This window comes from Colletotrichum acutatum (assembly GCF_030867785.1).
Source record: "Colletotrichum acutatum strain CBS 112980 chromosome Unknown BDZ83scaffold_60, whole genome shotgun sequence".
Lineage (NCBI taxonomy): Eukaryota > Fungi > Ascomycota > Sordariomycetes > Glomerellales > Glomerellaceae > Colletotrichum > Colletotrichum acutatum.
The window spans coordinates 15,861-43,428 of NW_026849054.1; the positions used below are offsets into that span (position 1 = coordinate 15,861).

The window sequence follows — 27,568 nt, forward strand, 5'->3', positions numbered from 1 at the left end:
ATGACCGAAAGCGTATCCGTAAGCTTCACTGGAAATGGCGCCTTGCTTATTTTACGGCTCTTTTCTGAAAGAAAGAAAAAAAAGTCTGGACCTCGACCATGATCCCGACCGCGGCTCAACGTTGGACGCAGAGGTGCGGCTGTCACCGCAAAGAGCTGGAACGTCCCCGTGGGTGGACGTTGTCTCGAACGGGGTCGAGAGGCCGAGATCGACACTTTGCTGATCTCTACCATTTCTTTGACATATCGAATGGATCACAGGACTTTCAAATCCTCCCACTCCTACCTAAGTTCCCTAGCACGGTTCTTTGCAGGAATGCAGTACGACCTCGTAGAATTGGCACATATGAATGGCAAACTTGGGTTGAGTTTCGCGAGTGACGAACCACCGCCCCCACGATCCCATTTCTTCGGTCCCCCCCAAACAATGTTGCAAGCAAGCATTACCGAAACGGAACAAGAAGAGAGCGCGACCTAGAGCAGATCCTGCAAGATTCTTCAGGGGATCTGCGCGGTCTTCGACCGACTACAAGGCGATAATGGCTCTAAATCGCCTTTGGTCGTTTCATTTTCGTGAACGAACAAGACAAAAAAGAGAGAGAGAGAAAGCAAACGTCGGCTCATGGCCGACCTAGTTGGGCTGAGTTGGTAAGAGCCAAGAGACTTGGTCAGCTGGACAGGCAAAGAGTTGTCTGGCACAGCTGGGAACCCAACCCATGCATTCTTTGTCTCTTTGACCGCACAAGCTGAATTAGGCATTGATGGTGCCCTCGCCCTCCCAAACGAGTTTTACAGGTGCGTTTCCACGCCGCTTTGGCATCGGAATTTGGTGGGGAGGCAATGGTGTCGCCGATCTTCATTGTCCAGTTACCTTGCGGAGCTGTAGAGCGGCCGGGGGGCCACTGGCCTAAACCGGACGATTGGCAATCTTTGATTGGAGACGCCGCTTAAATAGTGTAAACTAGGGTGGCCACGAGCAGCAAAAGCAAGTGGCTGACAGCGCTGACTTGGTGGAAGACTGTTCCTCTGCCAGGTCTTTGGGAGGAGAAGATGGAGTCGTGATGCGTGGTGGCAACTCTGCGTGGCCACTGGATATTTGCTCCACGTCGAGAAGCGGTAAGTGGAAAACTTGCTCCCAAATTGGAGCGGTGATGATGGCAGGCGAGGTTGTCATGCAGTCTGGTCGTGTTAGGGGAACAATATCCGCAACAACAGGAACAACAATCTCATACACAACCTGACGTCTCCGTATGAGACGTGGGTTTGGCGGCGCGGCTAGAGCGCGAAGACTTCACCGCCCTAGGCTACCCGCATCGCTGGAGGAAACACCTTCTTCTTAGTCCGGATCTGTAGTTCCAGACTCACAAGTTACAAAGCCCTGTTGAAACCAATTATCAGCAAGCGAGAGAGGCTGCTGAAGAATCGTGGTCATGGCAGAGTCTTTGGGTTCCGTAATCTCGTATGCGTGGTGGGTTCAGCGGAACGAGTTGCAGCAGGCCAAGGCGAATCCACCGGGTCGTTGTGTCGCTTTGAGGAACGCATTGGTGGCTGGTACACGTAGTGGCAGTGTATTCGTAGGGCTTCGATACAAAAAGCTGAAGCTGAAGCGAATGCAACTCAATAACAAAATATGGAGACGGACGTCCCATCCACTTTCCACCCACAGAGGCGGAGTCACCGATGCTGGCTCGAGAACGGCGTATGGAAGTCTGAGAGGCTTCTTCGTCAGGGGGTTAAGCCTTCTAGAAGCCACGGAAACGACGGGTAAAAGAGGAGGGGCCACCATTCGGCCCAGATCCCGCTGTGATGTGATTTGAAACGGTTGATGCTGGAAGGTTAGTGCTCTGAGAGAGTGGGTGAAGCAGGGCAGGGCCGTCGATGAGGAGGGACGAGACATCGACTGGGCACGGAAGACAGGCGCGCTTCGGGAAAGGCCAGGGGCACGGTCCGGACGTTGACCAGCAGAGGCCCTTCTCTTCGGCCCAGGATGCGACAAGAGGCATGGCGACAGAGTCAGCGACGTGTACGAGCTTTGTGTGGTGTGGGTGTGCTCGTGTGCGTCTGACTTGTCACGGCTGGCTCGTTGTAGAGGGCTCAAACAAGCCTGGGTTGCCGACGCAGTGCGTCTTCTGGGCGCGCACGATTCCTAAACGTGGTCCAACGACAGATCAAGGACGATCAATCCGAAGGTTTTGGGACGGTGTGGTCAAGGTGAGTTGTCATCAATCAGCGTTTGCCACAGCTTTGCTGCGTTGCTAGCCTCGCCGTTGACTCCCAAAATTCCAATCTTGGCCGGGATCGGAACGGGGACCAATAAAGCGGACTAGGTGGGTGATTTAGTTTGCGTTGCTTTGCGTTGCGTTGCGTTTCCTTGCGTTGCGAGCGAAAACAATGTGCGGAAACCCCATTCAGAGGCCTCGCTGCAAGCTGCAAGCTGCAAAAGCTAGCGGGTTGCAGCATGGCCGTGATATCGCCGCTGCATCGTCACGCCCACCAAAGGATTGGACACGGGAGTCAAACAGCGTGTCGGTCGTCTGAAAGCGCCGTAGTGTAGTCCAATGTGAATGAGTCCGCAAGGCAGAGGAGAACGCTGTGGTCGGGGCATGCTTGGTGCTCTTTGGAAGCGGGCCGAGTCATGGGCGTATCATCCTTTATAATGTCAATAAGGCGGCGTCCAGACGATAGCCCATGGCGGGAGTTGGTCGAAAACCTTGCTATGAGAGGGCTATGGAGCAGGACTGTCGCGTCGGGTGGCATCATGGTCAAAGGGCTGCATGATTCGTCGCACAAGACGCACAACAAGCTCGCAGTTGGGTTGCATGGGAGGTTGCGAGAATGTAATGCCCATCGTACTCTTGTAGGCAAGTCGAAACGAGCCAGCACCAAGACCTGTGCCACGGCGTATGAGAATGCAAGCAAACGGCGACTTTGAACTACCCAACCATCCCGAGCGGCGGCCGCATCGAGAGTTGTCAGCGATAGAAAAAGCCTTGGGCATCCCAGTTGCATCAACGAACAAGCAGAGTGTGATGTGCTGATGGCGTAGTTGGGACCGATGGGATCTGCCAAGGAGTCTGGTTGGCGCCTTGGACACATTTCTAGGTGAAAGTGGTGAGGGTGTGTATTAATGGCACTCTCAAGCTTTGGGCCGGGGTTGGCACATTATCGCCAGGCCTGCTTAAACCTAGAGTCTTATTTCCATTCTCGGTGAGTGGCGGCAAACGGTAGTCAGGTGAAGGGAAGACATGCTGGTAGTCGCTGAGCCGTGTCTTTCTAGTCTTTACTCGGGGCCCCATGGTCGACCACATATTCGTGTTTGATTGAAGGTCCAAGACCATTGAGGTTCAAATAGTGAGGACGATCCTACAAGCCGGTGCTCGCGCAAATTACTCCGCGGACGCACTCTGCGATGATTGAAGTTACGTTGGGATTGGTTGTAGCAATGCAGCTCAATCTTGGATGCCGATGGTCGAATCCTGAACATACACTGCAAAGCCGGACCACTGAAACTAGAGGGTTGACCATGGATCGAGTGGTGTGAGCTGTGCAGCGTCATTCTCAGCATAAGTCGTGCGAGGATGACCCTCGCCCACGGGCAGCCGCGGTTCCCGGTCTGTAGACCCTTGGAAGGCTCCATCAACCACATGGCAAGACTAGGCAGAGGGGATGGAGGGTTCGCCATGGCCGAGGCGTCGAGGTTGACGCGTAGCTCCGCACGCACACGGCCATTGTTGGGAAGAAAGGAGATTGTCGAGCATCGACGTCAGAAGTTGATTGACTCGTACCTGGTGGAGGATGAGCGGTGGTGGCTCAGGCAAGACTCAAGAGTCAGCCAGCGGCAATTTTAGATGCAGAGCTGGTTCTGAACCGGGTATTCGTACAGTACGGTGGACGGTTGTAGGAAGATGAGATGATCTCAGCTCATCGACGCCCCGGCCTTCCATTCATCCATCCATCTGCATGCATGGAACCGGAACTTGGAAGTCAAAATCTTTGTTGTCTGCGGAGGTGAGGTCGGTACGGATACTCGACTGTCGTCATTGTGAATCTGGCGACTTTCGGGTTCTATGCCGGCCGCCGTTCGTCCTTTTCTCCCCCAGAACTTGGAAGAGGCTTTGCGAGAGCCGAGAAGCCAGAGCCACTTTGGGGTCGGAGAGCGGGCGAGCACCATTACTCACGCATGGAGTAATGCCGTCGCGGACATGAAGCGTGTAGGTCTGAGTATCGGGCAGTTGCCGGCGTCTCGAGACTCTGAAATTATCCAAACTATCGCATCCCGTGCACCGTTGGCGTTTGGACCAAAGTGACGGGCACCCCGGGTACTGAAAGGGACGGTTGCACGTATTCCCGGGGCACTGTCTGGACCAAAGCCCTAGCAGCATCAGACGACGGCGGACAATGAGGCGTTCGCCCCGCCGTCGGCCACTTTCCCAGTGGCTCCGGTATCTCGGCCGCTTGCACCCAAGGACGGGTTAATTAGCATCCACACCCCACGGGTCAGGCGCCTCGATGCAGATCTAACACCGGTTGGTGGACGATTCATATTCAAAGTCTTGGGCGTTGGTAACAAGGAGAATAGAAAAAAAGGGGGGGGGCGAAAGGGTCGCATAAGGCTGCCGGTCCGTATTTATGTCTCTAGTATCGTTAGAGGCGAAGGAGAGTCGAGAGAGAAATTCAACCAAGAAGAGCGTGGAAGTGCAACGACTGCTCCGTATACCATCGAGTGTGAGTCTGCTTCGATTGAAGTGGCTGCTTATCACTGAACCCATCGTCAAGCTATGATTTAGTCGGGGCAACCTGCGGGTGTCGTAACCGATTTAGATATCCCATGCGTCTGCAGTGGCACTGTCGGATGGATGCAGTAGGATGTTGTTTGTTTGAGAAGTAATGTAATCAAACCTGTATGAGCCTCGTATGCGTGGGGATCGGAGGGCATCTCCATTCGGAGCGTAATGGTGTAGGAATCCGTAGCCACATGCATGGAGGAGCAGACGACGACAGCTCCGAAGCGAGGAGATGAATTGATTGCGAAGGCGATCAGCAGGACGGCTTTGTTGGTGGCTGGTTGCATCTGGAGTGGACGAGGCCGGTGGATCGTGGATCGCAACTAGATGGATCCAATCTTACTGCCAGCGGGAAGGGGACAACGGCCACTCGCTGCTAGGTTGCCTCTTGCCTCCTGCGAGGCGAGTCCTGCCTCGTGGTTCTAGGAGCATGCGGCTCGGCATTGATGGGCTCGATGATGGAGTGTATGCTTCGTACTCTGTACTCTGTACCGTGTGTCCTAGCCACGGAGTCAGGGGAATTCCGGGAAGGGTTGGTTTGCGGTCCGGCGTCCTGCTCTAGCCTAGCTCGCCTACCTTATTAGCTGTGAACTTGTAAAGAACAGCTGAAAGGAACATTGTATGGACGGTGAGGCGACAATTGAGGCTAGCTCCGAGGTTTGGAACTAAGGAGCCGGGTTGATGATGGTAAGTGGAGGCGGAACAGAGTTTGAAGATTCCGTGATGTCGAATTTCTTTGTCGTGCAAGCAGGAATGGATATCCGTACTCCATAGTGCCGTACATATGAGACATAGTGTATCCGTACGCGGTACGGAATAGAGGCAGGATCTGGGACGGATGGGTGGAACGGGAGCAGTAGACGGAACGTACTCCGTATCCGTCGAGCGCCGTTGCAGCCACACAAACGCCCGGTGTAGGCAAATTTCTTCGCAAGGCAGGCACAGCAAGTAGCCGTACCTAGGAGTCAAAAGTTATTTGCACTCTCAGGTACCGTTACCTTCCTGCTTAGTGCTCTCCCGCCATCTTTTACAACCTTACTGCGTCCCATGGTAGGTGGCTTACGCCCCCGGCTGATGAGATAAGGCAAGACGGAGGAGCTACCTGACTGTGGACGCAGCAGAGCCAGCCGAGGTACGTATTGTGCTACAAGGTGACGGTCATCGTCACCAATGGTGGGGGACAAGGCCGAAGTTTAGAGTCTAAACCAGAGATGGGCACTTTGAGGCCCTTGGATAGGAGTGGATGGCTCAAGCTAATATTCCATAGTGGTGTTCCGGCTCCGAAATCACAGTCCTGGTATGAAGGCTGGCCGCAGGGTCCGTAGCGAGGCACGCTGGGCGGGTAAAGGGACGGTCCATGGATGAGTGAGTCTCTGTGGCGGCTCTCATCAAAGATTTGGTTTGACGCAGATGTAATGCAGGGACGAGAAGAGAGGAATGGAGAGGTTCGAGTGAGTCTAGACTCGCCGGTCTCAATTGGAGGGCTCAAACAGTCGGGTAACTAATACGGATGAGCGCTCCGCACGCGAGTCTGAGATGCTGGTTCATGGGCCCGCGGCCTGTTCCCGTTTCCAGGGACAAGGCTGGTGAGCTTTGAGTCGTGAGTCGTGAGTCGTGATTCGTGAGTCGTGATTGTCTTGAGATGGCACCGGCCTTGCCTGGTCAAGCCCTGTGGATGAAATATGAAATGGTAATGCACTTTTGTATTATTCACCCATTGAATATTAATCTTCACTCCAGAAGGTACGCAATGCTTTGTACGGTGCGGATCAGTGCTCTCTCCTCCCACCAAGCCTCCCTATAGGATATAACCCTTGGAGAAGGGAGGAAATGTGGCACGGGAGGCATTGATTTGTTTCTCGCAGATGGTTTCCGTCTCCCTGATTAATCCCCGACCCAATCCATTCAAAATAGCGACTGCAAAGCCCCAGCAGCGCGATGCAACGCTTCGGCCGAGCATGCAGGATTTCGTAATTGTCGTCATTACTATGGGTTTCTGATGAGGATCTGTTGGTCAGCCTGTCATGCTGTGTGGACAGCAATTACTAAGCCTTTGCCGTATTAATCTGAAGGTGGCGGCTTGCTTTATGTTCAGAGCGTCCGAGGCGGCCATAATATAGAATTGTCGAATTGTCATCTCGGACTCGTTCGACCCGCCTCAAGCTAGCGATGGCCCAATTCACTGTACCCTTGATTCCACGTTGTAAGCCGCCTCTTCCATATGCTAGGTTCTAGCATGGGTGAGATATTATCATGAGTGTGTCGAGTGTCTTGGGTTGTGTTAGCTCAACAATCCGCCAACTCCATACCTATGACTTGGATGATTTGAGGTGTGTCTTGAGCTCACCTCACCTCACCTTCCCTTTTCCCTCTTACACACTTTCTCACCTTGAACCCACCTAGGAGATTCAGGCAGGGTGTCAGGTGTGCGTAGCGAGGACAGCAAGGCCGGGTAATAAGCTGGCCCTGGCAGATTCAACAAGGCTCCTCCTTTCGTGTCGTCTTCGAGGTTGCTCCTCTTTCCCAGAATCCCAGGTACGAGGGTTGGGAACCTGGGATGGACATGGCTCTCGTCAGAAATCCAATCCAAGACTCCTGGGACCTGGAACTTGCAAGGGATCCCCCCTGCCGCCCGCTCTCAATCCCCTTCCCTCCCCCTTCCCCTTGCAAGCCAAAAAAAGTACCTCGGTACTTTTAAGAGGTACCGGAGTACCTCCAATACCAGCGTCTCTCTGCGCCTTCCTCAACTGCCACGCACACCCAGCAAACGGTATCTCATCCCCAGTAAGGTACGTCGATACGGGATAGTGGGATCAAAGTGGCTATTACCGACGGCGCGGATTGCTGGGTTGTCTCAACTGGCCCTTGCCGTTCCCATTTGCCCTGGCACTGGGTTCTCTTTCTTTTTTTATTCCTACGTCTCCGTATTATCCTTTTTTTCCAGAATCTTTTCCTTCTCTGGCATTTTTTCACAATTATTCCTCTGATGGTTTCTTCTGCCCCTCAGTACTCCCGTGCCTTCCTCCCCTAGACCCTACCCTCGTGCCTCCCCTGCCCCTGATTGGGGTAGGGACCCCACGCCTAGCGCACCACTGATGATCTTCTTCTCTTTGCTTTTCTCGCTGGTTCCCTCTTATTCTAGCACTAGACTTGATCTTGGCCCTGGTCTTGGTCTTGGAGTTGTGATCCTCAGATCCTCATAATCACATCTTCAAGTCCGACCTGGCCCCCAGGACGCCAAGAAATATATCATCACCGCTTGGACATATATTTCGAATGGATGGATGGATGACGGTTCCTCAGCAGAAAGGGGCGCTTTGCTCGTGTGTGATGCTGACGGTCCTCCAGCCTCTATAGTCTATACTACCGTACCGTCCTTGCATGGCCGTGCGATCCATCCGGAATTTTGGTCTTGGACTCCTGGCAGACCACGCAAGTCTGCGAGCGAACGGACGCACAATTCCGAGTGTTTTGACCCCCCACCCCAACCAGCCGGCTTTTTACCTTCATCTCTTGCACTTATTCGCAACACCTTGACGGTGTACCGGCGACCTCCACGACCATGAGGCAGAAAGGAGAGGCACACGAGCAGTCCAGCGTCCACCATGACCTCGTGTGGTTGCAGATTCTCGCCTGCTTCTGCAGTTTGAGCCTGTTCTTTTCGTTCACACTGTAGCTACCGGAATTGGAACAATGTGCCGCTGGTCGATCAATACGAAGGTCATTGACTCGCCGCTGCCGCGCGCCGCCGCCTCTGACGGACACTCTGTCTTTGACAGCAAATTTAATTTTTTTTGCCGCACACACCTGACGACTCATTCACCATACCTTTCTTTGCTGCTTCGTCTCCCAGCGCGCTCATTTGTCTCGCCAGTCGAGTCAAAGGTTCTGGCCCAAAGTCGTCTCTAGAAATGACGCTGCGGCCCCTCCCTTCTTTGCCGTCTTATGGCGGAGCGCCCGCGAAGACCATGCGTCCAAGTTCTTTCATCTCTCCTCACAACTAGTCGCCTGGTGGCCGCATGTTCGGAGTATCCATTCGAATGACTGGATACGCCATCTTCTTAAACAAGAGTCTGGTGTTTGGGGATATGGTGGTCGTCCCTACAACGCTTAATCGGCCTGGTCCGTCCAGTGCCACCTCTTGTTCCCCTTTTCTCATTCGAAACAGCTATTCTGGGGAAGTCAACAAGGCCAGGCGAAGACAGGCAAAGAAGGGAGGCTGGTTGGCATGTTCCATGAGGTATCCATCTTGCGTTCCGTTCTTCGAGATCACCGACAGGCGCATGGGTTGTGGTTCTTTTGACTCTCTCCAGCCGGTAGGGACAGGCCCGAGTGGACCACCAAAGACCCAAGACTCCAAGAGACCCGAGTACCAAACGAGTTGTTCGTCCACCCCCCGGCCTGGCGCAGGGATGGCCTTGTTGCTAATCGCCCCAGCGTGCGATGAGCGTGGCACGGCATGGCATGGGCACGGCAGCATGGCAACATGGCAGCATGGATAGTTATCTCGTCTTAGCAGCCATCCGTCAGTGTGTGGGCTGTAAATTCAGAGTGGCAGCAGACTCAGAGTTCCCTCAGTCCACTGTCCACCTGACGGGGGTTGGTTGACGATGCACTGCTGCGTACGAATGGCCAACGGCAAATGACGACGCCTGCAGCCGCAGCAGCACCATCAGCGGCACCGGCGAAAGCAACTGCTGTTGCCGATGTCTCCCTCCGCTATTCTCGCTACTCATGATACTGCTGACAGGAAAGGCGCCTCTCGTTGGGCACCGATCTCCGTGTTGTTACGCCTCCGGTGCCACTCTGCTGGGGCAACGACTATGTATCCGTATCGGCCGGAGCGGAGGTTGACACACGTACTGTCCCGCTCTATATAGCGTGGCGTAGTAGACGAGTATGCGGCTTGCATGTACGCAGTACGTATGGTTTCTCACTCGGTGAGACCCCGAGGAACTACTTGATGGGGAGGTGTTCATTTGCACTGTCCTACTGCAGACCGCTGCTGCTTGCTTCGGCGACTGCCACTGCCTCTCCCGATGCCGTCGATGGTTGTTACTGCCGGCGGTCGGGCGATAGGCGGTGGGCGGGTTGGGTGGTGTTGGCAATAGGCGGTGGCCGTGGCTTGTTCAAGGTCCCGGAGACGACGGGGGGGGGACGACTTCACAAAGGGACCTCTCCACGATGACGCGCTAAGGCTGACTAGAAGCGAGTAGTGGGCTGGACATGGAGGGGGAGTGAAGGGACTTTGCGGCTTGAGGCGTTGATGAGGCGTACCGTACCTGACAGAGAAAAGGGCAAAGTGCCAAAAGACCACGGACGGGAACTGGAAGGGATGCCGAGTCGAGATGTGATGGGAGGGAAGAGCTGGACAAGAGGAAGGGAGGAAGCATGACACGGCCTGGCACGTACATAATGGATGTATCCCAAGAGTCACTTTTGTGAGTAGTATGTCTGGAGTGAATACGGATCGGATACTTCTGGCCTTGCATATCCTACACAACTAGACGGACATTGGCAACACCCTCAACTCGTCCTTCACTATCAGTGCTCGACCGCGAACACCCATCCACCCAGCTCCTACCTAAGGTATGGAGCCTGACTACCTTACCTCACTTGAGGCCCTGGCCTCGTGCTCACATTGGAACTCTCCTTCCACACACACACACTCACAAATACCGCACACTCACACACACACACACTCGCACACACTTACACTCCTCGTCAGGCATACAGGGCAGGGAACAGTGGATGAATGACAGCACAGCACCAGTCCAAAATGGGAGGGGAAGGGGGCCGAGAAAATGGATGGCCCAGTGGCCAGTGGGTGCTGCCGCTAAAAAGATGAAGCTCCGGGTGTGTAGCGTGTGCCGTGTGGGAGTGTAGGAGCGTGAGAACGTGTGGAGGGTCTGGTCTGGCACTGCACCTCTCTCTCTCTCTCTCTCTGGAGTCTGAGGTGTGAGTCTGCATTGAGGATGCATTGCCATCAATTTCACCCAAGTTCCCCCAACCCATCCAGGCGCATATTCCCCTTGGACATTTGGGTCCTAGTTCCTGGTCCGGCGGCGGAGAAGGGTACGTACCCCGATCTGGGGCCACCGTCCGTCACTTATGGAGACTCAATGAAGCTGATGTACGGAGTACCTTGCCCTCGAGGCCCATCCTCCCCCCCCCTTTCTGAGGTGGCCCCTTCAGAGAAACTGATGGGCAAAGGGGGAGCCTTCACCATCCGGTTTAGTCTGCCAACACCCTCTGTACGCTACTATGCAGTAGAGTAATGTAGGGTCAGGACATGGAAGCCAAGCCCAAAGTACCTCTCCACCAGTCCACGATGACTAGCAACCGCCCTGGGCCCTTTCTCCTCGATGGACGCTACGGCTCTCTCACACACACGCTACTCCGTAAGGTACACATTGGATGCATGTACTCCGTACCCATCTGACCTCCATGCCACGCCTTTTGCCTCGTCTTCTTCCTCGTTCAGGTACATGCTCTCTGCATTGCGACTCTATGTAGGATGTACGTACCTTGATCCGGTATCTGTACCTGATCTGTTCCTACCCTCCCATACCTTACCGTCTTAATATTATTGTTTGGCTTTAACATGCTCCAGTCCTCCTGGCGCTCTCCTACTACTCTCACTCACACTCGGCGTACTCCTTTTTTTTTTTTTTTTCCATCCATCCCTTCCCCGGCCGCATACTCCGTACTGCACTGACCTGACCTGGCCTGACCTGGGCTGGGGCCTGACCTGACCGTACTTACCGACCGTATTTCTCTTGCCTCTCTCCCACGTCCCTGCTCATTTGATAGACGTACTCGTTCTCTTCCTCTTCCTTCCTTCTCCGTTTGCAATTTCCTCCCCCAATTTGTAATTAACAGACGGATATCCTCTCTGGCTTGCTTCTTGCGCTCTTTCACACACTCACTCCAGACCAGTCCCTCATTACCTCTGGATATCCTACACCCCCTGAGCAATCTCCGTCGCTGCTGCTGCTTCCTGCTCCTGCTCCTCCTCCTACTTCCTTAAACAACAACCTCGCCGCCCTCGCTCGCCCTCCAATAGACTTTCACCCTTTCCCTCCTCTCACGAATCCTCACTCTTGCAACCTTCAACTACTGCGGCTTTCTTACCTCGCCAACAAGACCCGACCAACAGCCGATATACACTGTACACCCACTCGACCGCATCCTCGGGCTCTGAGTTCCCGTCATATCCAACCAACGAGATTCCAAGAAGTGACTTGGCCGCTTGTTTGCTTCTCAGCCGTGCCTCTGCAGCAAGCACGCTCCCACAACGGACTTCTTCTGTGGTCCAGTCGCTCCTTCCTGCTGCGCTACGCTTCTCTGCTTGAGCAAACATCCCTCGGTCGATACCTCCAACGCTGATTCTCGTACTCGACGACTGCAACTCCTGCTGCATCCCACCCCCAGTCCAGCTACTACTGCTCTTGCTGCAGTATTTTGTCACATTCGGTAAGTTACAATAAGCCTACTTGGCTTACCCGGCCATGGATGGCTGCAAACTCGCGGGCGTCCTTCGCCCCCTCCCTTTGGCACTCCCTAGTTCATTACACAGAACTCCGGGAACCAGCACCTGCATTCGCCCGTGTGTGTGTCGCTCACGAGACCCTCTTCGTCTCACAAAACTACCGATGCTTGTTTGCGGCCTTCCGACTAGATATACTCTCGCTAACTTGCTTCCTCAGGGAACACCAGCCACACCAGAACGTCCCAACCTTCGTCGGTTTCTAGGCTCTGCAACCTGCTTCAACGTCGATTTCTAGCGTGTAACTTTGGAGGATCTAGATCTGGTTTCTGACCAATCTCTACTGAAACTGCGATTTCTGACGACTTGAAGGCCAGTCGAGCAGAACGTATAACGCGCGTTAAACCGACAGATCGAGAATCTCAAAGATGGCGGGTGATCAGGGCGCCGGTGGCGGCATAGAAAGCAACCGTCGCCACATGTCGACATCAACCCGCAACGGCGAGAACGAGCCCATCCAGGAGTCTGAGCCGCAGACCGGAAAGCAGACGCAACAAGAGGAGGCAAAACCCCAGTTCAAGCAATCGTCACAGGTCTCTCCTAGAGGCTTTAATCCACCCTCAAACACATCAACACCCACAACAGCACCTCTAATGGCTAGAGCATCATCCAACAGTTCAACTGTGTCAACACCGAACGCGCCGACGGACAGCTACTTTGGAAGTGTGCCGGACGTCAAGGCTTCCGCTCCCCGGATCTCTCGGCCGATCGAGCCCCCTGTGACAAAGGTAACCCTTAGCGAGTTGGACGTCTGCAAAATTATGCACAACCCAAAGTTGCGTCATGATATCAACTTTGACCCGGAGTTGCACTTCCGCCCCAATCTGGACGGCGACAAGGGCAAGAGGAAACAGCACAAGGCCGACCTTTTCTGGAACACCCTTCAGGAGCAGCTCATTCAATTTGTGAGCGAGCCAGAGTCCTTTTTCTCTGCACACGGCCAGGATGATGATTGGTGCTTGCCATCTTTGTTGAAGGCGGTTAAGGAAATCATTCAGACTTTGGTGCCCCAAAGAGACAGAGTTTACTTGGACGAGGGGCTCAATGTCGATTTGCTGATGCAGCAATTCTACAGGGGAATCGCAGATTTGGAAAAGCTGGCTCTGTGGCTATCCCGAGTGCTCAAATCACACTGCGCTCCGATGCGTGATGAGTGGGTAGATCAGATGTATACGCAGTTGAGCAACGGAAACCGGACCAACAACGTGGATGAGCTTGTCAAGGGCATGAAGAGTCTGCTCAGTGTTTTGGAGGCTATGAAGCTCGACGTCGCCAATCACCAGATTCGCTGCCTTCGCCCGATCCTTATTGAGGGAACTATTCCATTTGAGCGCAAGTTCTTCGAGAAGAAGATTCAGGGAAGCAAGCTGGACGTCACTCAAGCAAATGCCTGGTATAGGGATGCCGAGCAGAGATACGCTGCTTCTGTATCTCCCATTGCAGCTCATTCCTTCGGTGAGATGTCCGTCTTCTTTGAAGCCATCTCTCGCCTGGTCTTGCCCTCGGTTTCCGAGAAGGCGTTGCCCAATACCTTCATCTTTGACGAAGAGCGATTTGGCAAGCTCCGCGCGGATATGTTGGACGCCATCAACTTGGAGGTCTGCATGCGTATGTACGACGACCTTGAGAGAGTCGGCCGACTGAACGCCCCCCTCTTCGCCAGCTCCTTCTCGCAGTTCGACGACGAGCCTCGCAGCCGTCCTCTTTCAATGACCCCCGATTTCAACTTCAACACTCCACCCTCGCGGCCGTCGAGTCTCGCCTTCAGCTCCGGCGATTCTGCTACTTCATCGCCACGATCTTCTCTCATCCTACCGCCGCAACCTACATCCGATCCCACTGAATCCCTTGCCAAGGCTAGGGATGTCTACAACTCTTTGGTCGCGCTGCTCCACACCTCGCCGCCGCCGCGCAGGCACGAGTCCCGCTGGGAGGCCATTGCTCCCTCGCTGGCGCTTCAAATTTTCCGATTCACCAACGCGCCCGCCGACATGCTACCAGTCTTCGAGTCGAAGCTCGCTTCTCACGTTTGCGACATCAACAGTCCCTTGTTCCAAGAGGTTGAGGCGCACTTCCACCACAGACTACTGATGGAGCTCCAGAAGCGGGTGCGCGAGTTCCGCGGGCTGACTGGAGTCGGTCTTTTCACCGTGGCCACTAGCGGCCGTGTCCAAGGTTCAGGACGATCCATCGGCAGTCCCGACCGCGAGGGCTCGGCTGACGGAAACCGTGAGACTCGGGACGACGGCGGAATCGAGGACATGGCGACGCGGCTGGCCCACCTTGGCATTCTCCACTGGAGAGTCTTCGCCGGCCTCGCATACACGGAAGAAGAGCAGGCCGACAGCCTGATGGAAATGAACCAGTTCTGAGGCATTCAGCCTACTCTCCAAAAAAAAAAAAAAAAAAAAAACTCAATTTAATAAAGAGGGATGCCGGTCTCAAAGGAAGACGAGCGACCCGACACGCCCAAGGGGCATCTCTATTATGTCTGGCCGAACAACAATACCCCTTTTTTAAGTATTTTAATCCGCATTTCGCAGCTATTTCTCACAAGACTCTATTTGGCTACGGGGGTTACGGAACCTTTAGACGGTGTTTGGGGTATCAAAGCATCAAATTCGCGAGCGCTTTTGCTGCGATGAATTACTTGGTTCGGCGTTGCATGGGGAGGCAGTCACATCCAGATACATAGCGCACTTTTTGCATTGCTGAGACAGAAAACAAAGAGTCACGTTTGCCCTTCACTATTTGCTCTGCCTCTTTTACCCGTTCCTTCATCGATTATATTATGTGATTGGCACACTCAAGTGTGGATGTTGGTCTATCGGCTGTGTCCACTGTAAAGTTGCATCCGCATAAAGCAAGCATAAAAACGCTGGAACGGTCTCAAGGCAGCCACAATCACAATCACATGCGGATGCCGGGTGATGGCCAATCGGTGAGTTTTCCTCACATATCGATCCGGGATGTGGGTGTGTGTCTTTCATTCATGTACTCTTTCCCTTTGAAAATTTTGGACAATTTCTGGTGGTGTTTGTGGCTTTGAGTTGTACGTAGTTTCTGAGTATGTTCCAGACGTCAGTCAGAGCTGATGTGGTGTTTACTGTACTTTGGGTTTGCAATAATGGGAGTTGGCCGGTAAGTCTATCTCCTAACAGCTGATTCTTCAATGTTAGTAGGTGTTCTATATCGGATTTCGGTGATGAATCCGTTCTGTAGTTATGGTGGTTTCTCCTCCTCTCTCTATTACTATTTGTCGTCAGCTGAATGCCATCTGGTTATAATCACAGGCTTTAATAGACGTTGTTGGAAATCCACCGTAAAGCACTCCCGAGTTCAGCTTCATGGTGAATTATTACGATCATCAGATATCATGCCAACATACGATATGTTCTCTAGGACTCGAAGCTGATTTGAGCAGACACACTCTCAAAGGAAGTAAATGGTATTAGCTGAGTTCCAAACCCACTGGAAAGGAACGAAGACAATGAGAGGTCACGATGAAAGACAAAACGCAGAAAGCGAACTTTAATAATTCAGCAAAGGTAGCGCAGCCGTAGAACGAGAATTTCATTAATCATTCAAACTCCCCGACAAGTTTCCCTACTCGATTGACGAGTATTCTGGACGGATACCAATGCGTTAACGGAGGTTATGAAAAGGTTGTGGCTGTGAACTTATTCTGGATGGCGGTTCAGTCTATGAGCAACAACCTAAACCATTCTCACTCGTATCTTTTGCTATTTACCCTCTCTCTTGTATCCAGGGACGTGGTGAAGGAGTTGTTCCCGAAGTCCTGGTCATCCATATATCTGCTGGCCCTACTTTCCTCTCATGAGTATACGTGAATAAGTCGAAGCCAGCCACTTCAACCGCGGTACATTGCGGTGAGTGTCAAAGAATGAAGCAGAGGCGTCCGAGAACCCGCGGCACCCTGCCTATCGTTCTTGCCAGAGCTGGTATTCAACTTACCAGTTCCTTCTTAGCCAACATCCACAGAGCCGATAAGCTAGTCTGCTATGCAAAACATTGGTAGCTACCTTACTGCGGTGCTGGGGATCGATCGCCTTGTGACGGCTGTTGTGAAATGCTGGTTCACCAAGAGATCCTCCTACAACAGGCCCAGGCACATCGGAATTGCGGATCAAAACTGCGATGTGTGATTTGGGATGAGTTTTCTTCTCTTACTATACGTAGCGACGTAGTATTGCGCGTGGGGACCTCTAACACGTGCAAAGATACAAGCTACCTATCGACGAGTCCTTCATTTCTTTCCCAACCGTTTGTTTGCTTCCTGGAAGGAAATCAAGACAGTACAAGAAACACAAATATTGGATTCGAAACTCGACCACCGTGTTACCTTGTCGGTTGGCTTTCCAGCACTGTTGCCATATCGGTCGTTCTGGCCATCTCTCGATTCTCCACCCAGACCAGCTCTGAACGTGAGGGTACTAAAGCCAACAATGTTTCCAGTTCTGGTCATCTGATCTTTCTCTAGAGAAGAGGGAACCCCCCGTGTATTTTTTCTTGCTATTCTTCCTCGTATACGCAGATGAGCTCTCTTACGTGTATCGAGTTCTGTCACTACGATGCGCCTGTGTTTACGACCTAACGAGTTGTCTACTTCATGGTGCCGACTTAATGAGCAATACTCTCTGTTCTGACAGCCATCTGCATCTCCATGAACAATGCCAACAGATTAATGTTTACCTCTGTAGCAAACCTCTGGTCATAGCCAAAGTGCTCTAGTTCATTGAAAAGATATCGTCTAAATCCATTGCCATCGATTCGACTGCCCTTCGAAGTAACTGGTTCTTTCGACCAAGGTTCAACCAAAGTATCAGGAGAGAAGGTGGAAGGCGACATTTGCTATTCAAAGACAAGATACCAAAAATTATGACAGACAAACCAAGGTGGACACTAATATAAATACTGCTGACACGGTTGGACCAGTCTCGGAAAGCGATTCCTCAAGCAGACGTGGCGCTTCGGCAAATATGCGACGGTAGATGAGTTTGACCGACGTCAATTTGAGACGGCATCTTGGACAGAATAAGGCTACAAACTACTAAAGGTAATTACGTACAGAGAGATCGCAAAGCATGAGCTTTTCTACATACTCACGTACGTAGAACGATACAACAGTTTAGGGTTAAAACTCATACGGATTGGTTGCAAAGATGTATGTTTTACTATTTCATATCCATATGCTTTATATCCAGATACTCCATGTCATAAATATTAACACGTACGACGCGTAATTAACGATGAGCCCATCGATGGTTGTTTCTCAAGAATTTTTCCAGAGTTTGTTGCTGCCACGGAGTCTTACATCTCGGTCGCAGAGCTTACGAATCTCAACGACTTCCCTGGCTAGGACCGAGAGAAGTCACTCACTGAGTGACGAGGAACCGCTGAAAGCGTGCGAGAAGGCAATAGGCTGCTTCGAAGCCTGTGGTCAGACAGACAATCGTTCATAGAACTCGGAAAGGCATCCGTGGCACGGCGTGTAAATGTACATGACGTCTAGAGCAACGCCAGTATCAGAACCGCAGTTGCCGTCGATGGTGGTGGAATTTCTTGCATTATTTCTACCGCCATCCGGCAAGGACCGACGGTGCTCATATACTACTGATATCGTTATGCGGGCCTAATTGGCCGTAGCCGTATCCTCTTTCTTGCGCCTGGCGCTGGCATCCATCTAACAAAGCAATGTTTCATTTCCCAGACCAACTCCGAACCATATAACAAGTCTTTTCGTACCCCGGTCGAGAGGGGTTCCGCGGGTGTGCAATCATACAAGGAGGGGTTGAATGTTTAGTTGATGAGCATGGAAACCTATCATAACTCAGTTAGAAATGCAGAAGGGAACGACCAGAGTTGGGGACTTGCCGCCATGACGACACAGCATAAGCTGATGTATGGACTTAACCGTTCGCCTACTCTTGCGAATTTCCAAAATATGCCCATGATACTGTCGAACTATATTAGCGAGCGTGTTACTACATGTGTGCGTGCCATTGGTGATCCTACCCGTCCTTGTTCCGGTCCATGATGGCGGGCATGAGCTGGTGCGCGTATGCGCATGTGCAGATGAGGAGGAGAATGACAAGGAGGAGCGACTGGAAGTTGAATAGGGCGGTCTGTGTCTTGGTCAGTACGACTATATTATACTGAGCATGATCGCGGAGTTTGACATACCATTTTTGCAAGTTGAGTCCCTCTGCGAGGGTGAGTGGCGGCTTGAACGGAAGACTTTGGGTAAATGGACAATCTAGCTTGAGCGTCGCGATCCTAGGGGCGTGCTTGTCTTCAGCCTCTACTTAGTGGACAAGGTGGCCCGGAGGATTTGCGCCACATGTGGCCTGAGCTTGGAGCTCTGCATCAGCCACGTTTAAGTATGAAGGCGCCACCCCCACAGTCAGCATGGGTGCTGGACAAGGCCCAGAACCTGAGGCTCAGCTTGTAAGGTTGCGATAAGATAAGGCACCTTCCTGTCTTCGGTTCTGTGCCTCGAAGTCTGTCACTCAATCCCAAGCACCTGCCCACCTAGGTACCTACCTAAGTCTCAACCTCGACTCTACCTACCCTAGCAATCCGAACGCCGAACTTACGCGCATCACAAAGGAGCCTTTGCGAACTCCTCTAGAGCGAATACATCGAAAATCAGAAACATCTTGCTCATCACGATCGGACAATCGGGATTTATCCGCCCATCATGGAGCCTCGCGCCCGCGCCGCCAAAAATGTTGGCAAAATGAACTTCAGCCACAACGAGCGTATGTTCCTGTCTCTGCAGAGCTCAGCGTCACTAGACATTGGAGCAACAAACTAACTAATCTCGCACTCCGCAGTGGCTCAATTACTATACGCCCACGGCGACGTGAGGAATCCGCTCCCCGAAACGATTCGCGTGCTCGACGAGATCGTAACCGAGTTCATCCAAGGCATGGCCTTCGAGGCGACGCGCGCAGCCAACTACGCGGGACGGCAAAAGGTCAAATACGAGGACTTCGAATTTGCGTTCCGCAAGAATGACGCCTTTCTCGGAAAGGTTCAGGAGGTCTTTGAGAAGAAGGGCGAGATCGAGTCGGCCAAGAAGATTTTCACAAAGGACGACGAGGCGGTGCTCATGAAGGACGCCGCGGACCAGGAGCACGGCAAGAAGGATAAGGCCGCCAACGGTACGGGCGAAGCTTCGAGTGCGGCGGACGCGGCGGTGAAGCAAGAGGAGGAGCTGGGCGAGGCTGACGACGACGCTGATGCCGAGAGTGAGGTCGCGGGACGACCGTCGAAGAGGGTCAGATTGGACGGGGACGGGAAATGAGTCAACGTCGGTTAGTACGGGTGGAAAGTATGGCCATTTGGGCTCTTCTTTTTCTTGGGATGAGGCATAGCATTGGGCGTTTATTGGATGGTCGTCTTGAGGTATTGGCTTTGATATCATCATTATTAGGGGGTCTGGCTTAGGAGGGGTCAAAAAGCATACTATTCACGATTATCAAATGGACACCCGTCAATTTTTGGGTGTCTTACTACGAAAGGGGGCTCAACTACCCTGGGAACAGCAACTGAGTTTTGGAGACTAGCCGAGATTTGATCGTGATGAGCCAGGTACCCATGCGCGTTGACCGATGTCTTGTCTAAGGATCAAGCATCGACGGCTTTCAGTCGAACCATGTAGAGTTATCTATTAAAATATGACAGTCATTGCTGTGACCGAGTTGAAAGAAAGTCATTTGGTCAAGACCATTAAAGTGTTGCGGAAGAAGACCACCTCCGTGAACTGTCTTGCTTTCGACTTTCGATGCCACAACCTGTCTAGAGACCAGAGATAATGCTGAAAAGTCGATAAGAAAATCATCAAGGTTCAGCCGCTGACATATTTCGACGTGCGCTCAAGCGGCTTAAACTTTAAAGTTTACAAACAACCAGAAACACGGGTTTCTGGCATCTGACCGAGTCATCCAATCCAATTTGCTCCGAATCGGTGCCGGGCCCGCCGCTGTCGGTGTTGGTGCGAGTGGATCCACGCCGAGAAAGTGGACTAGTTCAGCCCCCCCGGCAAACGACATCCGGCGCATATCCCAGTGCCTTCCTTCGATGGCAAAACCTGGGAAGATGGTGTGGTTGCGATATCGGGGGGAGGAAACTACCTAATCAGTCTACAGGTAACACCCAACGATGATCATACTGTTTCTGTTTTCTCGGTGTCGGCGGCGCATCAGCGGAACAAAAGGGCGCCCTTGCCAGCGGGTTGACGCCGGGCTAGCGGTAGCGGGGGGTTGGGTTGGTTTCTCTCGAATCCTCTGGGCGTTTCCCAAGTGGGTTGGTTCATGACCATTCGATGCTGGGGGATTCCCACTCCACCCGTAGCTCTTTTCCCTCCTCTAGCGAATCCGCACTGCTGCATTCGCCAACACTGACTTGACTGACAAACTTGGAGGGATTTCAGAGGGGGTCATCTTCTCACGCATCTGCCACTAACACCCAGTAAAGAGAAGACGGGCACGACGGGATGCATGGGTGGGAGACGTGATGGTGGGCTATGCAGGCACGCCAGGCAGCATGTGCCCACGCCGCCACACGCAATCAACCACAACATTTTGCACATCGATACTCCTCCGCTCCCACCTCCGCCCCCGTCTCCGCCCTGGCGAGGAACTATCCCGAGTGACTGACTGAGTAACTGACAAGCAGGGCCCCATACACTACTTTACTCCAGCCTCCCCACTTCCGATGAACGATGGGGAGTCGCTTTGGTTTCTGCACCTTTTGTCTTTCCCTGTGACTACACCCCGCTTCATTGCATGGTCAAAAATCTCTGTCTATCTCTGTTCAAGTAAAGAGTTCATTCTTACACACGCTATTTGAAATATCGAGTGAGCTGGCAGAGATCACTTCTCGCACCGGAGATAGAGCCTACTTACGTACGCCAGCCATACTGCTTAACTCTTGATGGCTTTGGACCTATAGACATGACTTCACCTAGCCGCCATGTCCGAACAGAAACAGAACCATGATAACCTATTCGTTCCTCGAAACACCGAGGCCAAGTCGAGGTCTGATGGAGAACCAGAACACACTGACGAAGCCAGTCAGAGGTTATCAATAGACAGCAAGATGTCCTGGCCACACGACCATGGGAAGGGACTCTCAGCCCTACCAGATCCAGACTCGTTCCGCAGATTCTCTACGAGCCCTTTCCAGGATGGGAGGACATCACCGTTACCAGGGGCAGAGTACCCTCCACCGATATTACAGAGTTCTCAAAAGAATACGAAACTGGCGGCATTTTGGCAGACTAACAAGGGCGTCGTCTTGGTGGCATTATCACAGCTATTTGGTGCTCTGATGAACCTCACAGCAAGGCTCCTCGAGCTCGAGGGCGAAGGAATGCACCCGCTCCAAGTGCTCTTCGCCCGTCAAAGCGTCACGATGACCTGTTGCTGCCTCTACATGTACTATATGAAGACGCCCGACTTCCCCTTTGGAAAGAAGGAAATTAGATGGCTTCTCGTTGCCAGAGGCGTAACGGGCTTCTTCGGCATCTTTGGCATGTGGTACTCAATGATGTATCTGCCCCTCGCCGAGGCCACCGTCATCACCTTCTTGGCCCCCAGCGTCGCCGGCTACGTGTGCTACCTCGCCCTCCGCGAACCTTTTACCCGAAACGAGCAGATAGGCACCGTAATAGCCTTCTTCGGCGTCGTCCTCATCGCCCACCCGACCTCGCTCTTCTCCGGAGACTCGACGTCCACGGCCGCCGCCACCGCGCCGGAAACCCCGGGCTCGAATAATGGGACGATGACCTCGACGCTGCCGGGACTGAACCACCAGGCTACGACGGCGGAGCGGCTGACGGCCATCGGGGTTGCGATAGTGGGTGTATTCGGTGCGGCTGGGGCGTTCACGACAATCCGGTGGATAGGGAAGAGGGCGCACCCGCTCATCTCGGTGAACTACTTTGCGACGTGGTGCACCATCGTCTGCACCGTCGTGCTCACCACCGCGCCCATGCTCGAGATCGGACAACCCGCCCTGCGATGGGGCCTGCCGCAGACGGGACGGCAGTGGCTCTTCCTCGTGCTGCTGGGCGTGTTCGGGTTCGTGATGCAGTTCCTCCTCACGGCGGGGCTCGGCACGGATCGGTCGAATAGGGCGAACGCCATGGTGTACACACACATGCTCTTCGCGGCCGGGTTCGACCGGTTCATATTTGGCAACGTCATGGGATGGATGAGCCTTGCGGGCTGCGGGCTGATCATTGGCAGTGCGCTGTGGGTGGTGCTGACGAAGCGAGCGCCTGTGCCTAAGAGGGGGGCGGATGTGGAAGTTGCCAATGTACGGGATACGGAGGCTGTACCCATGTTGGCTGATATGGATGGTGGAAGGGACGAGGACTTCGAGCTTCAGAGAGTGAGGTGATGATGTATGACGGCTTACGCTGTATGATGATTGGATATAGGTCAACAAGATAAAGAAAAGGGATTCGAGAATTTAGATACACGGATTAGGCCAGTGTCCTATGACACTTGATAGACGCCCACAAAAGGGAGTCTTGGGTAAATTGTACCGATATCCGTTTCGGAGTAAGGTATTAAACGTTCGAACTTGTCAAAATATGAGTCCTCACGTGTCACTGTTTGCCCATGTGGGCATATACTTCGAAGTCCTCTTGAGAGTAGATTAAATGAATTTCAAGTTATGAGGCAGCAAAGCTCTAGATTCAGAGATAACACAGGCACTAACTTAGAGCTCAAGGTGGGCAATACTCTACTCAACCCTATCTCACCCCGGAAAAGGTCGAAACAGCCTGTCGAAGGGCATTTGTGCTTGTAGTCTGGGATTGGGAATCAGATTGCTGGATGAGCTCGTGCTTAGGTGCAGGCCCTCTGCCGTGAGCACATAGCTTGCCAGAGCCAGATCTCAGAACATCATGTGTTTGCAATGTAGCCCCATCCACAGAGAACTCAGTTCATATGCTACAGGAAGCCGAACTTCGGCGATTATCTCCGAGCATCGTCGATGAGCCTTTCACTCGACTGAGACCTTGATTTCTCACGAACGACGTCACAGAGGATCCTTTAAGGGACTTTCGAGAAAAGACACCAAAACGTGTCGCCAAGCCAAGGATGTGACACTGACGGCTTACGCATCCAAGGGGTGACTTCAAAATTCCAGCACGGTGGGACGCTGTTTGTAGATGGGCTACACTGGTGGAGAGGGTCTCAGTGAAACAGCAGTCTCAACATTCCCGAACGCGGGAGCAGAACCGTGATTGAAATTAGCATTTGAGTCAAAGTGACTTACGCACATGGGGTTTGACGGTTCCGATCGCACATCATGGTCCGATAAGAAGTTCTTCGATTCGCGAGGAACATTTTGTGCAACGTCAACCCCTTTCCCTTCTACAGGATATTTGAAAAGCGTCAGGCGCTGTTGAGCGTTGAACTCTTTGGCGGAAGAAGTCGCTTCTGTCCGTGTATTGTGTGTCGGTTCTCCAGATGGGTACAGCATTTAATACGGTGGCTGACCTTTTACTCAATCATTTCGTCGTCAAAGATTGTAAAATGAAATCAAGCACAAAATATTTAGCATCAGATCAACATAGATTTCCAAAATATTGGTGAGTCGCGTGAGGACAAGCTGAAGTGATTCGGGTGAAGTTGAATGAGGCGCAAACGGGAAGCTATCCAGAGGTCACGTGTGGGGCACCCGATTCCTAATGTGTAAGTCGGCACCTGCACTGTGCACCTGGAAGTTTACAGGGATAGACTGAGGCGCGTCGCCCCAAAATCTTTTGGAGCTTCAACCAATTCTGTCTGACACCAACCACCCACCCCCCCAAGGCCAACGATCCATCACGACCGCGACATATTTGCCGACACTCCGATCGACTTTCCCGTACACGATCGAATTGTTGATACCATACGAATTGACCGCCGGCAACCGACGCTTCCGCCGCGAAGATGGTCCAAATCAGCGAGGTTAAGGGAAACAGTCGCGAGAACCGCACGGCTGCCCACACCCACATCAAGGGACTGGGATTGAAACAGGATGGCACAGCAGAGAAGCAAGCCGCTGGCTTCGTCGGCCAGTCGACGGCAAGAGAGGTGCGTTGATAATTGATGGCCACAACCTCATACCAAGGCAATCACTAACTTCGCGACAGGCAGCTGGTGTTGTAGTTGACCTTATCAAAGCACACAAGATGGCTGGCCGCGGCGTTCTGCTGGCCGGTGGACCTGGCACAGGAAAGACGGCTCTCGCTCTCGCCGTCAGCCAAGAACTCGGAACCAAAATCCCCTTCTGCCCGATTGTCGGCAGCGAAATTTACTCGACAGAGGTGAAGAAGACAGAGATGTTGATGGAGAACTTCCGCCGGGCCATTGGCTTGAAGGTTCGGGAAACGAAGGAGGTGTACGAAGGCGAGGTCACGGAGCTTACGCCTGAGGAAGCCGAGAACCCTCTGGGAGGATACGGCAAGACCATCAGCACACTTCTGATCGGCCTAAAGAGCGCAAAGGGACAGAAGAAACTGCGCCTGGATCCCAGCATATACGAGGCCATCCAGAAGGAGAGAGTTTCAGTAGGAGATGTCGTTTATATCGAGGCGAACACGGGCGCTTGCAAGCGCGTGGGAAGATCAGATGCCTATGCGACCGAGTTCGACCTCGAGGCCGAAGAATACGTCCCCATTCCCAAGGGCGAGGTGCACAAGAAGAAAGAGATTGTGCAGGATGTGACGCTACACGACCTCGATGTTGCCAACGCGCGGCCCCAGGGCGGTCAAGACATCATGAGCATGATGGGCCAGCTGATGAAGCCCAAGATGACTGAGATCACGGACAAGCTGCGCGGAGAGATCAACAAGGTGGTGAGCAAGTACATTGATCAAGGTGTTGCGGAGCTCGTGCCGGGTGTGCTCTTCATCGACGAGGTAAGAAATCTTTGAATGTCTGGCGGAATTGATTGAGACTCGTGGGTTGATCATTTGCGACAGGCACACATGCTCGATGTCGAGTGTTTCACGTACCTGAACCGGGCTCTGGAGTCGCCTATTGCCCCGATTGTCATTCTGGCATCAAACAGAGGAATGGCCACGCTTCGCGGCACGGATGATATCGTCGCGGCGCACGGCATTCCGGCAGACTTCTTGACCCGCATGCTCATCATTCCAACCACGCCGTACCAGGCCGATGAGATAAAGCGTATTGTTCGCATCAGGGCCACCACCGAGGGTGTGCCTATTACCGACGCCGCCCTGGACAAGATCGCGGAGCACGGCGTCCGCATCAGCTTGCGGTACTGCCTGCAGCTGTTGACACCCGCCAGGTGAGTCTACGGTGAACCAAACCATGACAACATTGCCCTATTTCCCACCGCCTTTGCTTCATCCCTAAAGCTATTCCCCCATCCCCTCTCTGTTGTGGATCATGGATCGACCGGCTAGTGTGAGACAAGTGAGCTAACCCCAATGAAAGCATTCTTTCCAAGGCAAACGGCCGCAGCCAAATCGACGTTCAGGATGTGGCCGAGTGCGAAGACCTCTTTTTGGATTCGCGGCGCAGCGCCAGTCTCTTGAGCAGCGAAAGCGGCAAAGGATACATTTCGTGAGACGAGCGCAAGAGATGATGGTTGGACGATACGCGAGGAGAAGTCATAGAGCCCATGTCGGCTTCTTCCTCGAATGAAGGATGGCGGCGGCGTTGTTAAAAAGAACTTGTTACAATTATCGAGACCAACAGGTAATCCATGGAGTTGTTCTTTGACATGAGATATTCATCTGGGAGAGAGGACCAGTCATCTGTCGACAAGCGGTCTGGGGGACTCGACTGTATGTGTTTGAATCGGAGTACGAGTGTGGTTAGACGACATGGCGCACGCCTTGAAGCTGCGAGCAAAGGCATTGAATCCTTTTCACGTTATCCCACTCGGCCTGACTGGGCAGCCCGAGGTTTGGAGTATGATGAAGAGAGCGGCGCGCTGTTTGCAAAACAAAACGAATGTCAAGCTTTCCAGATGAGGAAAAAATAGAACTGCCCGTCCCGAAAGTTTTGAGACATTACAGGCCGCGAACCAGAAAAACGCAAGTTTAACGAGAGACAACCCACGCACCGCCAATACCAATGCCAATGCCAGTGCTATTTTGCCTTAACAATAACTAGATGGAAAATGTCCTTCACCGCGTCTTGTCTTATTTTTTTTCTGGCTGCTCTCCTAGAGTTCCCGTTGTGAACCCCGGTTCCCCCTCCCATCCGTCCGTACTTTTGCGTCTGTCATCAGAGACATCACCAACGCCAAACGCATTGTGTCCTGCCGATCAAATTTTAAAATTTCTAGTATCCAACAGACAGAAGAATGAAGCAGAGGAATTTCCTCATGGGTCCAGCTTATCCACCCTTTCCCTTCTTTTCATCACGTGGGAGATGTGTCCTACCAACCTAGCCTAATTTCGGCCGGGGGTTGAGTGAGGAGAGGGAGGGGGGCAGACTTCTTTACATTGTCTTTGTTCCTTTACCGGGGCGGGCTTATGATTGAACATTCCAACCGGGGAACACAGCGCTCTCATCCTCTCTTTGCATTCATTCCTTTGCCGCCGCCTCTAATCTTCTGCCCCCGGTACACAGTCCTCATTCTGATCCTGGCCACACCCACCCAAGGGTCATTGTTTCTGACGTCCACCCCCAGCTCATGAGTCTGCAGTCGGTCTGCGGCTTCCTTTGAAGAGAGGGACTGGTTGGCAAAGCAGGGGGTAGGAGGAAAAGCCCAGTAGCGGCGGCAGAGGCAGCGGCTGCTGCATTAGTAGCAGCAGCAACACATGCGGGATGGGCATTGTAGATGGTCTGGGCTTGACTGCATTGCTGATGACTTGAAAGGAAAGAAATGCCTAAATAACATTGGGGGGGGAGGGGGATGCGAGATCCAGACTGTTTTGAGCAGCACATAGCTTCCTTAATCTTTCATCTGACTAGGGTAAACCTCTACCCTCACCAAACAAGACTTGAAGTTGGACGTGGAGGGATATTCTTCAAAGTCGCGTCTCCGTGTCTCGTCGTCCATAATACCTTTGAGTCATTATTCGTCTTTTTGCGTCCTCGTCTAGGTCGCTTTCGCTACCGCCGCATCCTTTCCCGCCTTCTACGGCTCCATCTTCGGACTTGGGACCCGAAACTTGCCTATTTCTTGTCCTCAAGGTCTGAGGGCAAGAAAGGCATTTGCCCATTTCT

At 52.8% G+C, this 27,568-nt stretch overlaps 6 protein-coding genes across 6 annotated transcripts; 4 read left to right on the plus strand and 2 right to left on the minus strand.

The window, feature by feature from the left end:
- Positions 1–4,782: 4,782 nt before the first annotated feature.
- On the minus strand, positions 4,783–5,070 carry BDZ83DRAFT_753152 (uncharacterized protein; the record flags this gene model as incomplete). Its single annotated transcript, XM_060514313.1, has 2 exons — positions 4,783–4,844; positions 4,899–5,070. The coding sequence occupies 2 exons, from the start codon at positions 5,068–5,070 to the stop codon at positions 4,783–4,785; spliced, it is 234 nt and encodes a 77-aa protein (XP_060363832.1).
- A 7,201-nt stretch (positions 5,071–12,271) lies between these two features.
- Positions 12,272–14,913, plus strand: BDZ83DRAFT_378971 (T-complex protein 11). Its single transcript, XM_060502705.1, has one exon. The coding sequence runs from the start codon at positions 12,701–12,703 to the stop codon at positions 14,702–14,704; it is 2,004 nt and encodes a 667-aa protein (XP_060363833.1). The 5' UTR covers positions 12,272–12,700; the 3' UTR covers positions 14,705–14,913.
- A 3,263-nt stretch (positions 14,914–18,176) lies between these two features.
- BDZ83DRAFT_701415 (kish-A-like protein) lies at positions 18,177–18,870 on the minus strand (the record flags this gene model as incomplete). Its single annotated transcript, XM_060511442.1, has 3 exons — positions 18,537–18,870; positions 18,369–18,478; positions 18,177–18,309 (listed from the first exon to the last, which is right to left on the minus strand). The coding sequence occupies exons 1-3, from the start codon at positions 18,537–18,539 to the stop codon at positions 18,177–18,179; spliced, it is 246 nt and encodes an 81-aa protein (XP_060363834.1). The 5' UTR covers positions 18,540–18,870.
- Positions 18,871–19,053: 183 nt separating this feature from the next.
- BDZ83DRAFT_753155 (transcription initiation factor IID) lies at positions 19,054–19,662 on the plus strand (the record flags this gene model as incomplete). Its single annotated transcript, XM_060514314.1, has 2 exons — positions 19,054–19,114; positions 19,190–19,662. The coding sequence occupies 2 exons, from the start codon at positions 19,054–19,056 to the stop codon at positions 19,660–19,662; spliced, it is 534 nt and encodes a 177-aa protein (XP_060363835.1).
- Positions 19,663–21,332: 1,670 nt separating this feature from the next.
- Positions 21,333–22,763, plus strand: BDZ83DRAFT_753156 (integral membrane protein DUF6; the record flags this gene model as incomplete). Its single annotated transcript, XM_060514315.1, has 1 exon — positions 21,333–22,763. The coding sequence occupies one exon, from the start codon at positions 21,333–21,335 to the stop codon at positions 22,761–22,763; it is 1,431 nt and encodes a 476-aa protein (XP_060363836.1).
- Positions 22,764–24,081: 1,318 nt separating this feature from the next.
- BDZ83DRAFT_379063 (TIP49 C-terminus-domain-containing protein) lies at positions 24,082–25,864 on the plus strand. The gene is made up of 3 exons (XM_060502706.1): positions 24,082–24,451; positions 24,511–25,278; positions 25,342–25,864. Exons 1-3 carry the CDS (start codon positions 24,308–24,310, stop codon positions 25,675–25,677), a joined length of 1,248 nt encoding a protein of 415 aa, XP_060363837.1. The 5' UTR covers positions 24,082–24,307; the 3' UTR covers positions 25,678–25,864.
- Positions 25,865–27,568: the final 1,704 nt, after the last annotated feature.